Source organism: Solanum pennellii, chromosome 2, assembly GCF_001406875.1.
Source record: "Solanum pennellii chromosome 2, SPENNV200".
In the NCBI taxonomy this organism is placed as follows: Eukaryota; Viridiplantae; Streptophyta; class Magnoliopsida; order Solanales; family Solanaceae; genus Solanum; species Solanum pennellii.
The window spans coordinates 18,557,242-18,570,758 of record NC_028638.1 but is presented as its reverse complement, the minus strand read 5'-3'; the positions used below and the strand labels follow the sequence as shown (position 1 = coordinate 18,570,758).

Genomic DNA, 13,517 nt, shown 5'->3' with positions numbered 1-13,517 from the left:
TATATATATATATATATATATTCACACAAATATGTCAAGGCTATGCAGGGCGGAGCGATTTTAAAGTTATGCGGGATGGGGCAAGGTGGTTTGCGGATCTATGCAGATTCAAACTTAATTTTAACTTTTTACATGTAATAAGAGTGATGGAACATTCTTTCCGGATAAAAATAACAAATCTCATGACAAATTCATTATTTTTTTAATTCAAAACAAATATCAATTGAAAGTTTTTTTAAATATATATTCATATTGATAACACATTTTAGTGTTTATAGTAGAATCAATATTTTAAAAAAGTATTTTCAAATAAGAGTGATACTGATCGATTTCTTGTCTTTTATTATATCAATTGAATCAATGCTTTCTAATTTAAAAAGAATGTTGAAATATTGAGTTTTATGAATTTGATTTTATTTTAATTTTTCACAAAAGATTGTATGATCATTTGTTAATGGCCATTGCTATTCCTCAAAAGTTGTTAAACATGAAATAAAACCAATACAATAGTAATTATAAGGTATAATACATATATTGGACCCTAAACTTGGCTTCAAATTTTAACTTTGACCTCCAACTTTCATAATGCACAAATAGACACTTTAACTATCCAACTTTTAAATAAATAAATACATGAGTCCTACATGGCACAATACACGTAGGACACCACATAGGACAAAAAATGACATGTAGGATGACATGTAGGACATGTGTGTCTATTTGTTCAACTTTATACAAGTTTAAGTGTCTATTTGTGCACACCCAGAGTTGAAGAGCATAAATGTGATTTGAAGCCAAGTTAAAGGACAGATTTATGTATTATGCCTAATTATAATATAGCTTATCGAAGCAAATGAAAATAATTCAATCAAAACTAATATGATTTCTTATATGCTTCTCAAATTGACTTTTGAAAAATAAATTTTAAGTCATTGTCTGATAAATTAATATAACTTAATGTGAAAATAAATTGATTTTTATGATTTATATTTTTAGTATCAAACATAATAAAAATAAAGAAATTATGCGGGATAGAATAGAATGGGTTGAAAACGAAAAAATATATATAATATAAAACTGAACAGATTAAATTTTTTACAGATTAAACTCAATCTATCCCGTATTCGCCCCTTTCCACCCTATTACCATCTCTAGGCAGAATGAAAGAATATTATTCTCTCTATTGTCCACAGTGTGGAGTATAAAACAGGAGCATAAGATGAGACATATTTATAGTCCAAATATAATGATGTTTACCAACTTTTTAAATAAAAAGGAATCAAGATTTAGGAGTAAATGTCAGTAATGACAATTTATTTGGGCAATTTGAAGACAACTCACTCAAGGAGAAGATAACGTTGTTGACCAAATAATTATTTAATGTAAATGCATTTTATTTTTGGGGATATTAATAGAATATTTGAAACTAAAAATCACATATGAGCTGTAATTTGCTTTATTTTAATGGTCAGCAGCTAAACTGGCACTCTAAAAAAGGGTTAAAGAATAAAGAAATATATAAATCATTAGTTGTACTATTTTGTGTTAATTACAAGCTTTACTTTCTTCCAGCATGTGGGTCATCATGAGTCACAAATCATAATGAGCATAATCATTAAATAGATTACTCTTTTTTTTTTTTTTAAATGCGAGTCTTCATTGAAGAATAATTAATGTCAATTCAATTTTGATTGATCACTTTTACTATATTTAAGTAATTATAAATAAAAGATAAATTTACTTATTCATTCCTTAAAAAACTGTTTGAGAATTTTACAATAAATGTGAATACTTTTAAAAAATAAGTAATTGCAAAAATTAATGTTTGCTTAATTTAAAAAGATATACAAAGATAACTATTTTTAATATAGTTTCAATTAATATGAAATGGAGCAAGTAAGGTATAAAGACAACACAAATTATCAATATATTATTGTACATGTGTTTTCATAATTCAATGTTATATTCTATTCATCAACAACTGAAAGTGCCTATCACTAAATAAAAATAATGTTTAGAGGTAATTAATTAATAACAATAGCTCGAATATTGTTAAATATATTTTTAGCGATATTTGACACTCTTTATAAATATTTATAAAGCCTATAACGATACTGGATCTAATGACGATTAGCTAATGCTATTACTGGTTTTATTACTCTTTATTTATGTATATTTATTATTGCTGAAAATTATTTTTGTTATAATGTATACGCTTTAAAGGGAAATTTTAAAAAAGATATGACCTAACATATAATATTACATCACGTAGCTTAATTATAATATTATACAACATTGTACATGGAGGGAAACATTTTACCTAAGAATCAACCTTGTATAAAAGTGTACAACAGTGTATAAATATTGTATATAAACACAATATGTAGGGTAAATATGTTCTCCTTTTCTTGAATGAATAACTAGATGAGTGTAGGGGTGTGCAAAAACCGAACCGACCAATAAACCGAACCGATAAAATGTTATTGGGTTATTGTTATTGGGTTATTGGGTTTTTAATGGGTTTAGAAAAAATAATTATTGGGTTATTGGGTTGGTTTTGGTTTTTCCTATTGGGTTATTGGGTAAACCGATAACCCAATAAGACTATAGTTATTTACTACTTTACCCTTCCTCAATATTAAATATGCATAATTTAATACTTAAATAGATTCAATATTAGCTTTTCAGGCTATGTGATTTTTTGGTTAGGAAATTGGTGAGAACTTTGTTGATTATCTGGTGGATCAAGCAACTGTTCAAGATTGTCTCATTGAAATATTTTATTTTAGTTTTAATTCTAGTTCGTAATTGTAGGCTATAGCTTTTGCAAGTTTGTGAATGTTAGTAATTTGATCAACATTCAAAGTTTTCTATTATGTTTTGGCGGTAAGTTGGTAACATGTAATTATAACATACGTACTATTATATATTATTTGATCGACATTTTCTTATTGGGTTAACCGAAACCGAACCGATAACATAAAAAACCGATAAACCGATAAACCAATAAAAAAATTCTTATTGGTTTGTTATTGGGTTAGCATATTTTAAAACCGAAAACTGATAAACCGAACCGATTATATGTAAAACCGAACCGAACCGACCGATGCACACCCCTAGATGAGTGGGTGCTCGGACACAACACTAGTCAGATGATATAGTTTAATTTCACAAAGAATATACCTAGAGTATTTATTGCGTCTTTAGTAATTACTCTAAAGAAATCTTTTAGAGGATAAATTTGTTTAATTTTTGTTGAGTTGTACTGAATTTGAATTTTGATGATTAAAAAACGGAAGTGTGAGACAATACATTTTGTAAGTACGAGGTGAGGTATAAGTCTCAAAACACAGAAAATAAGTCCCATATGGGGGATACATCTCATGTAATTCACTTTTATAATTTTATTACTAAAAAAATAGGCTAAAGTAAGACTTTCAATTATTTTAGAAATAAATTTTGATAAATAATCAATACTATAGAAAAATATTAATTATTGTTTGAAAAATTTACTAATAATCAATAATATAGAAAAAAAATATTATAATTACTATTTGAGAAAGATAACTACTAGCAACTAACAACACAAAAATGATAATATTGCCAATATAATCTTTAAAAATGAAATCATCATCCATCTTTATATTTACTAGTCCTTTCCAACCTCAATTAATTTTTGCACTAACTATTTTCAATATATTTTAAAGAAGAGGAAGGATAGACATTACACAATGTAAAAATAATCACAAATTTTCATTTAGGCACTTTACTTATATTTTATTTATTTTAGATTCCTAAGTTTTTATTGTGCATTTTGACATTTTTCGCAAAAATGTCATAAAGAGTGTGATCCACTCGTTTATTGTGTGTGAATAACTTTTTAAATCAGTTTTTAATTATTTTTCTTCTTTTTTTTCTCCATTTTTAGCCTCTAATTTTCAAGCTTAACTCCATCCGTGACGAATATTTTAAAATTTTAAGAAATGACCTATTTCAAGATTTAAATATTGCAATAGTCATGCAATTCTTTTTTGGAGGAATTTACTTTTATAATATGGAAGTGGATTTGATTTTTTCTCTTTCTTCACTGATCTTCATACTTTGCTTCCACTGTAAGTGCTTTTTTATTGTTTTCACTTAACTTTAATTAGTTTTATTCAATTTTACTGTTTTTTTTATTGATTAAGAAGAATGTGAATTCATGACTTAGCTTTATACTTATGTAATAAAAGGGTTGGTGTATGATTGAGAAGTTTGCAAATTTTTTTTTGTTAGTTGGTTAAATGTTTTTCTTTTTAAAATTATGTGGGCAAAAATGTCATGTAATCGATTCATTGGCTACATTTTAATTTTCTCAAAATTCATTATTTAAGAATGATTTCAGGCAGAAATGACAAATGCCATTATTTAATTAGACATTTTATACGTTATTCGCGAGTGCATTGCACACTTTATATCTTTTTGTTGATTGTAAAGAAAGTGTCAAAATGACACAATAAAACCTTAAATAAAGTGTCTAAAATGAACAAAGTCTATTTAAAATGTCAAAGTAAAAGTTAATGTCAACTTTAGGAGGCTACCAAGTTAGACCTATAGATTATAATCACAGGAACATAGTGCTATGAAACTCTACCCTATTAATTTCAAACATGATTATCTACAAAAATATTTATAATAATGTCATTTTCTATAATAATTTATTTATACATTTTAGAAAATATCACTAGAACCTGAAAATACATGAAGCATAAATATATATATATATATCATTACATTAATAACAATAATAAAAAAATATATATAGCAAAAATGGCTCCAAACTGAAAAAATAATAATTAATTAACAATGATACATTTTCACGCCTACGACTTATATTTTTACTCTTAAAATTTACGCTCCAATTTCTATGATTTACCCCTATGGATCTAGGGCTTCAATTTGCACCCCACATCATTTTCTATATACTCTATTTTTAGACCCTTCGATAACGTTTTTAAAAATAATACTTTAAAGATATGGAGACAAAAGTGAGGACAGTTCAGCTATGCTATGGACAGACATATTGAGGCAATCAATTTAGGAAACAAATTCGTTACAGTTGAGTGACATTGCGGTCATCGCCATTTTATGTCACTAATTGATCTTGAGAGAACATTTAAACCTGCTTGAAAGTCATTTAGGGGTTGTTTAATATGACGAATAAAAATAAATAGTTTTGAATTAAAATTTTATTAAGATAATTTATCCTACTCTTTATATTATAATAATAATATAAATTATTCCATATACATAATAAGATAAATTATCTCAAAATAACTAATCTTATAGCTAATGGTCTTTGACTAGTAGTGACTCACTAGCAACACGCCCAAAGAATAGGCCCGTGGCTTGCCTACTCAATTGATCTAATTAATAATTTCTAGAAACTTTGGATTTATTTCTTTATTTAAAAAAAACAGAGGAGAGATGAAATTATATTATTTAATTTTTGCATGGAAACAAATAATATATACGTAGACCCCAGAGACCAGAGTGTGAGTGTCCCATTTGTATTATTTTATTTATCTACACAAACAACTGCTTTTATTAATTGACGTATTACGCATCAATTGTTATGCTTTATATTATATTATTAATTTAAAAATAATATTATATTATATAAAATATGATATATTACGAAATATACGCAAGAATCATGGGAACAAAAAGTGTTTCTAGTTTCTACCAAACCTCACCCACTTTTTAATTAAGGACTGGTAATTCTGCAAATAACGTCTTTTTTCAGTCTAAATAATTACTTTTCTCTTCACTCCCGCTCGCTTATCTCTCTCTCTCTGCTTAAAAACCCTAAAAAAAAATAAAATCAATGACTCTGAAAAGCTAAACCAGTTGCCAAAATTCAGCATTTAACGGTCGAATTGGGATTTTTTTTCTTCAATAATCCCATTTTACAGCCGTCAAAATTTGCAAATTCTTTATCTTTCCTTTGTAAGTTTTATGCATTACTTGATTTCTTTATGTTTGGTTTAGTATTTGTGAAAATGTGAACACCCTTGCCTTATCTTTGTTTAGCTCAATCTTGAGCTGAGGAATCTAATTTTGTTTTGTAGGTATGTATGTATTATTTCTGAAACCAATTTGGTATTCTTTTTTTCTCATGATTCGTCATTAGTTTCCTTTTTTACTTTTATTCTCTTACATGTCATGACAACATACTCAATATGATCCCCTATATGCACTTGTGAAGTAGAAAAAAATTACTCATTATTTTTTTTTAAAAAAAATCGTTTTTTACATGTAAATAAGTTTAAAATTTGATCAAGTGCTTTCTGTTTCGTCTTAGATATTATAATTGGTATTTATGTCTAAATATTTTGAAAATGATAGCGAAAAGGTTTGCTTCTTGCTAATATAGTATAGCCTGTCTTCTCTGATAGTTGCATTGATTATGTCAATAACTCAATATATACAGGAAATGAGTAAATTTTGCATGCTGTGTGCAGGTATGTTTAAATTATGGGTACTGTAGAGGTGTTAGACAATGGAGGAGTTGAGTATGGTATAACTTCATGTTGTGATAATGCTAATGTGGGAACAGTGAATGGTGGGTCTGAGAGAACACTGAATGGTGGCAAAAGAATTGAGAAATTGAGTGATGAGATTTTAGAGGACTTTGAGTTGTATTGGGAAGATATAAACGAACGCTTAACGGTTTCAAGGATGGTGAGTGACTCAGTTATTAAGGGAATGGTAAGTGCTGTGGAACAGGAGGCGGCTGAGAGAATAATGACTAAGGAGATGGAATTGACCAAATTTAAGAAGTATTTGCAATTTCATGATGTGGGTCTCAGTAAAACTGAATCTTTGGGGACACCGGTCTTGCAGGATGCGCTAGAAGGTTTTAATTTTCAGAAGCATTTCACATTATCAGATGTTTTCCGGGAACATGAAAAGACGAGAGAGATTTTAGGTGGACTAAGAAATTCAGCAACAGATGAACTCAAGAAGCTGAAGAAGGGCATCGATAGGGTTAGAAGTTCCAGTTCTATCAAGAGGATCTGCTCTGGTTCAGAGTTGGTGGGTCTCGGTGGCATTTTGCGAGAGCGAGAATCTGAAAGTTGGGTTCATGTGGACAAAACAGTGAAGCATCTGAAAATGATCATGGATACAATTTTTACACGTATGGATGGAATGGTACAGTTGTCCAAGGCATCAGTTGAGTGGTGGCAGGAGGAGCATTTAATTGAGGTGGAGGTTGAGGCCATGGTGATGCGGAATCTGATCCAGAGTATGCAGGAAGGTTTTGAGGACAAATTGTGGGATCAGTATAGTCAGTCTTGTGATGCTCGAATTGAGAAACTGACAGAGATCTCTAATCTTCGAAATGACTTAGAGGTTATTTTGAAGTCATTGTCTAGTATAGAAACACAGAGTCTGACTTCACATGGGTCACAGGATGTTGACCACTTTCATTGCATGATGTCAAGTGAGCATGTGACATCTTCAAAATCTATTTTGGAGGGAAATGGGAAGTGGGAGGATTCAAAGAGTGATATACCTGAAAAGTTTGAAGCTGCCACATTGAAACACATGTCACGCGAGGAAATGGTGGACTATTTTAATAATATGATGACAAAGATGAAGAGAGAACATGAATCCGTTCTGGAAAAGAAAACTGATGACTACTTTTCTCTAAGAGCTGAATATCTAACTCTTATAGGAAGGGGGTCTGTTGTGCAGCATAAGAAGGATCAGGGGGAATTTGATTTTCTTAGAAAGAAGATCCCAGAAGTTATTATGAAATTAGAAGATATCTCTGTAGAGACGGAAAAGTGTCCTGAATTTACTCAAAGACCTACAAATTTGGATAGTTTGAAGGATAGAATTGACACCATTCTTTCTGAAAATCGTCAGCTAAGAGACTTGCTTAGAGATAAGAAAAATGAAGTTAGGTTTCTGTTGTCCGAAGTCTCTGCTGCTGCTGAGAAGAGTCTGCAACACACTTTGGATGAAGAAAATATGCAGAAGCAGATAGGAGATATCAATTTAGTGGTGGAACATTCACAAATAGCAGCTTCAATCAGGGAAGAAGTGTATAAATGTTTTCTAAGGGATCTTATTAGAGAGAAAGGTAGTAAAGCTGATGAGTCAAACATGGAGTTCCATATTATGAATGACATTTATAATATTATTTTGACGGAAGCTTACATTACTACTGAAAGTACTTACAATTCTGAACTCGAAGATTCAGAGTTGGAGTGTCTGATAATGCAAGATCTTTATGGAGTGATTTTCAGTGAAGGAATAAAGGATGCTCAGGACAAGCTCAAGGAATTGTACCACAATTATTCAAATGAAAATGAAAATCGTATATTTCTTGAGATGAAAGCTATTCAGAAGGAATATGAATTAACACTAGAGGTTGAAGAGAAGGAAAAACTAAAGCAAATAATTTATCAGCTTGAAAGATCAGTGGGTGAAAAGGAAAAATTAGCAAGTGATGCATCAACTGCTCTGGCAAAGGAGAAGGAACAATTTCAGCTGGTAACTCAAGAGCTTAATTCTGTGAGAGAACATGCAAGTACGCAGCAAAGATTAGTTTCTGAGAGAAATATGGAATTAGAGGTGATAAAGGGTCAATTAGAAGAAGCATTGGAGCAAATTGAAGCAATGAAGGAGGCGATCCACCAGTTAAATCAAAAGCTTGTAGAGAAGGAGGAGGAGTTGAAAGTAGCTGATGACAAAGCAAAGATGGTCCTTGCTGTTTCTGAAGAGAGGCAGTACATTTTGGCAATAAATGAAACCAAAGAAATTGAGCTAAGAAAGCATATGGAAGCAGTAATTTGTAGGGTACACGAGTTGTCAAAAATGCTTGCAGATTTTGAATGCAAGGCGAGTGGCAGTCTGGAAGCAAATCATGCTAGGTACGTGTTTCATAATGGTGGTTAATGATTACTTTTTAAGACACAATATTTTTTCATGTATGGACTTGCAAGTACTACCAAAATTTTTAGATACCAAAAAGTTCTATCTGAATACTAGAATTCCAAAATGGGTAAAAGCCTTATTAAAATATTAATAACTATAATGTCATAAGAGATGCATGATTCTTGAAATAATCCTATACCCCGAAATGGTTATGTCACGCCCCGAGGCTACCCCCTAGACGTAACACGGAACCGAGGATCACGAGTGGCCCAAACTAACCCTGAGTCTGGCATATATCAAACATACTGAAAATAACTAAGTAAAACATGTACTATGCGGAAGCTAAAAATAGTGGATGTCTGAACTGGGGAAAAAGCCAACTAGCCTGAATATGTAAAACATAATAAGAGCTTACTGATGACTGGAACAACACTTACAAGTTACAACATGATGCCTAAGTCCCATTGTGCCAAGCTTTACTGACCTGCTTACTGCACCAACATGTGCCCAAAGTAATTTCAGCACTAACACATCATGCTTTTCTTTATTGTGGTTTACAATCCTACTTTCTATTCATGGCTCCTGACTTATGTTGCTCGGACTCTTCAAAAATGTCAAAGGGTGCGTGTCGGATTCACCAAAAGTAGTGTATTTTTGGAGAATCTGACACGGGTGCGGCATCAAAAGTAAAGAGTCCGCGCAACTAAGCTCCTGACTTATTTCGAGGCATCAGATATCAGGTATAGAGACATTATATCTGGCTTAGGTTTGTATAGTAATGGGGAGTATATTCAACTTGATTGAGCATTAACACCATGTTTTAATTTTAGATTGGCTTAATCATTACATACGAATACAAGTGGAATGCACGGTGCTTTACCAGTTTCAAAAAACAACTAACAGTGATGTACAGTGAAACACTGCTACATGTATAGTTCTTATTTAAGTAACAGACAAGTGTGCACGTGTGCACAACTTATTCATAAACCTAGGTCAAGCCAGAAGATAAATTTTTGAAGTTATACTCTGTTGATTTACCTACAGCATAATAGATCGTTCCAATACTTTCAGGTGGAAGCATTCATCAAATCAGTTGAATTCTCTCGTCAAGAAGACCAATTCTCTTAGAAGAACAGTGCTATTGTACCGACAGAGGCTTGAAAAAAGATGTTCGGACCTTCAAATGGCCGAGGCTGAGGTAATGATCTGCATTGATTAGGTATATGGAATATGACTAGTTTGAGTGTGCTATATGTACGTGTAGCCTACAGACTAATGAAGAGATGGCTGAGTTAGGTTAATTGAAAATCCAACTCTCATTAGTCGTCATGATCCATGCCAAAGTGATCAAATTATACAGAGAAAAAATAAGCAATTGTATGGACATCCAGATAAATATTCCATTTCCATCAATTTCTAACTATTTACATGCTATACAACAACAACTAGGTCATAATCCCAAACTAGTTGGTTATCTATTTAATCAGTAATTCATACCATTTCACTTGGATAGCTATGAAGATATAGAAACACCTATATTGTGTTTTTCCTGCATATCTCCTTGGTTATGCATCTTCATAGTAGTATCTGATAAAAGCATTTTCATATTAGTGAACTCTGCAATGATATCAAGGGTAAGCTACAAGCTTATTACGTAACTACGAACGTGCTTTGATTTATCAATCCTTCTATACTTAGCCTGATATTATTTTTTTGCTCAATACTCAGGTTGATCTTTTGGGAGATGAGGTTGATACACTTCTGCGCCTACTTGAAAAGATATACATTGCACTTGATCACTACTTGCCAGTTTTGCAGCATTATCCTGGAGTAAGTCAAATCTTCTGTTCGAAGAAATCTTATTTAACTTCACCTTTCAATCCAAGTGTTTTTGGGTTTTCTTGATTTAACTTTTGAGTAAGTAATCTGTTCAATTATCATCTCTAAGGTTTACTAATATGACAAATATTTCCAAATAAGGTTTCAAGATTGAGAAACTGCCCTTTGCATCTGAAGACAGATTTTTTTGCCTCAAAGGTTTCAAGGAAGAGAAATTAAGAAAAAATATGTATTAGTTAACAATGTGGTGACTATTAGTTGCTGCATTTAAATGACAAATAGGATAAAAGACTTTCTCCCGCCGCTAGTGAACAAATTTCAGGGGATGGGTGGAGGAATTGGGGGTTTAGGGATGTAAATAGTTTGACGAATTGCAGTTCCACCTGAAGCCTATTTTGTAAGAGGTACATTGTATGTTGTTTACATATCCCTTTCATTCAATACAGATTATTGAAATTCTTAAGCTGATCAGAAAGGAATTGTGGGGAGATTCTGCTAAACCAGTGAAGTAATCTTCTACATAAGGTAATTTCTTTTAGTATTATTTAAATTTGTATGTTGTTATTGGAAGCAGTAGAAAATATTGCTTGGTTGCTCTCAGTTAATTAGACCATCAGAACACTGGATTTTGAAATTTCTATAAAAAAAGGGTACATATCTGTACTTTTGTTGTCTGATTAGTTATTGCTTTCATCTTTCAAACACAAGGAGTAAGGAAAAAGGAAACAAGTATAGTTATGTGCTGCTTATTATATCTGCAGTAACTTCAACATTTGTCAAGCATTCACTTCTATATATTGGTAAGCATTGTTGAGTTATGCTACTTCTCATGTTATATCTTTATTTTTTAAAAATAAATAAATAAATTACAAGTAGCCAAAAGGCCATAATATAAAGGGGAAAGGGCCAAGAATGCCCTTAACCTATTGGAAATGGTTCAAAAATACCCTCCTTCCACCTTTTGGTCTAAAAATATCCTTCACCTTTACCCTTCGGGGGGTGGCTTGGGCTTGGGACTTCTATGTTGGAGGTCTCAAGTTCGAAACCCCTTGCCAGCGAAAGCAAGGGGTTTGCCTTTTGGGTCGAGTGGTCGCACCAGGCTTGCTTAGTGCGGGTTACCTCTCATAGGTTTGCGAGCTATTGCTTAGGAGTGTGGCTTTTACCCTGTGCGCGCACCCAAAAGTAGCGTCTTCCGTTGTCATCAAAAAAATATATATCCTCCACCTTTGTTTTTTGTTCAAAGATACCGCTCCTTCAACCTTTTAGTCTAAAAATACTCCCATCCCAAATTTAATAATAACGAATTCTTTTACTAATTAATTCTTTTATTTGTTCTAAAAGACAATTTTTAATTTATACAAATTCTTATTATTAGCTCATCTCAAAATATTTAAGCCTAACGTAAAATAAAACATAGAATTTATTGTTTACAAATGAAATATGAAACTCTTATTTTTATTATTAAGATAACACAATAAAAATCTTATGATACATTTTTAGAGAATAATTTTATTTTATTTTATTTACGTTTTATACATTATTTTTTTATGTTTTAATTTGTTGAATGATTTTTTTATTATATTTATATTATCATGTTAAAATTTAATCATATCAATAATTAATTTTTTCTTTAATTTACTTTTACTAAATAAATAATGTATAATCATAATAAATTATTGATATAATTATATTTTAACATAAAGAATTAATGATTGTTGACAAGCCTTTTTTTCGGTAGAAAAGATTATATACTAAACTACACTAGATATTACACAGTTTTTACACTTGAGGTAGATGCAGTAGTGTAGCAACATGTTGTAGCGTTATTTTACAATCCTTGAAGGGGAAAAGCTACATTGACTATGACTATGATAAGAGGTGATGACGATTTAATGACTAAATAAAGAATGGGTTCTATTAGTATTGTATTATTTTGATAATAATAAGAAGAATTTTATTCTTTATTTTTATACAATAAATTTTTTATTTTATTTTATGTTTTTTTTTTGAAATAGAGATAGACTTAAATATTTGAAATATTTTAGAATGAGCTAATATCAAGAATTTGAATAAATTAAAAATTGTCTTTTTGTTATGTAAAAGAACTAATTATTAGTAAAAGAATTCATTTCAATTAAATTTGGGTTGAAGTATTTTTAAACCAAAAGGTGGAAGGAGGGTATCTTTGAACCGAAAACAAAGATGAGGGTAACTTCAGACCAAAAGGTGGAAAGGACGGTATTTTAAAACCATTTCCAATAGGTTAAGGGCATTCTTGACCCTTTTTCCCTAATATAAATCATCAAAAAAAAAAGTTTTGGACCAAGGTCTAATTATATATCGACAAAAGAAAGCCCCAAAAATTGCCCCATCTCCAGAATCAGGCAACAAAACACAAATATCTCATATTAAATCTAGAAGCCTCCGTGTGCCGGCACCTCCATGTCTTGCTTCTTGTTGTATTTACAGTAGCTTCAACATTAGTCAAGCATCACCTTACCTATTGGTAAGAAAAGGATCTAACGGAGGATCCAAAGTCGTAAATGTAGAAGAAGTTGCATGCAGTACACTAGAGTAGAGATTAGTGTCCTCCATTGAAGGGAGGTTGAAGAGCTGAGCCATTGCACACACTACAAAAACATTTAACTATAGAAAAGGAGAAAGAATGGGGACCAAATCAAGGTCCAAGGAGATGATGTTCTGGAAAGATATGAGAGGCAATACTTGTCTTGTCTATTTGTGGGGGGGGG

General features: G+C 31.2%; 1 protein-coding gene across 3 annotated transcripts in view; it reads left to right on the top strand.

Annotated features, from left to right (window-relative positions):
• Positions 1 to 5,795: 5,795 nt before the first annotated feature.
• The window catches only part of LOC107012052 (WPP domain-associated protein-like), an 11,277-nt gene continuing 3,555 nt past the window's right edge, over positions 5,796 to 13,517 (top strand). For 2 of the 3 annotated variants that reach the window (XR_001455973.2, XM_015211780.2), the window contains exons 1-5: positions 5,796 to 5,988; positions 6,504 to 8,924; positions 10,000 to 10,126; positions 10,657 to 10,758; positions 11,214 to 11,292. Coding sequence is in view for 1 of the 3 variants with exons in the window: in XM_015211780.2 (XP_015067266.1) it covers positions 6,517 to 8,924; positions 10,000 to 10,126; positions 10,657 to 10,758; positions 11,214 to 11,279 (2,703 nt within the window). In the remaining 2 variants the exon portion in view is untranslated. Of the gene's footprint in view, positions 6,111 to 6,503; positions 8,925 to 9,999; positions 10,127 to 10,656; positions 10,759 to 11,213; positions 11,293 to 13,517 lie in introns of all 3 variants that reach the window. The other variant, XR_001455974.2, reaches the window with a different exon arrangement.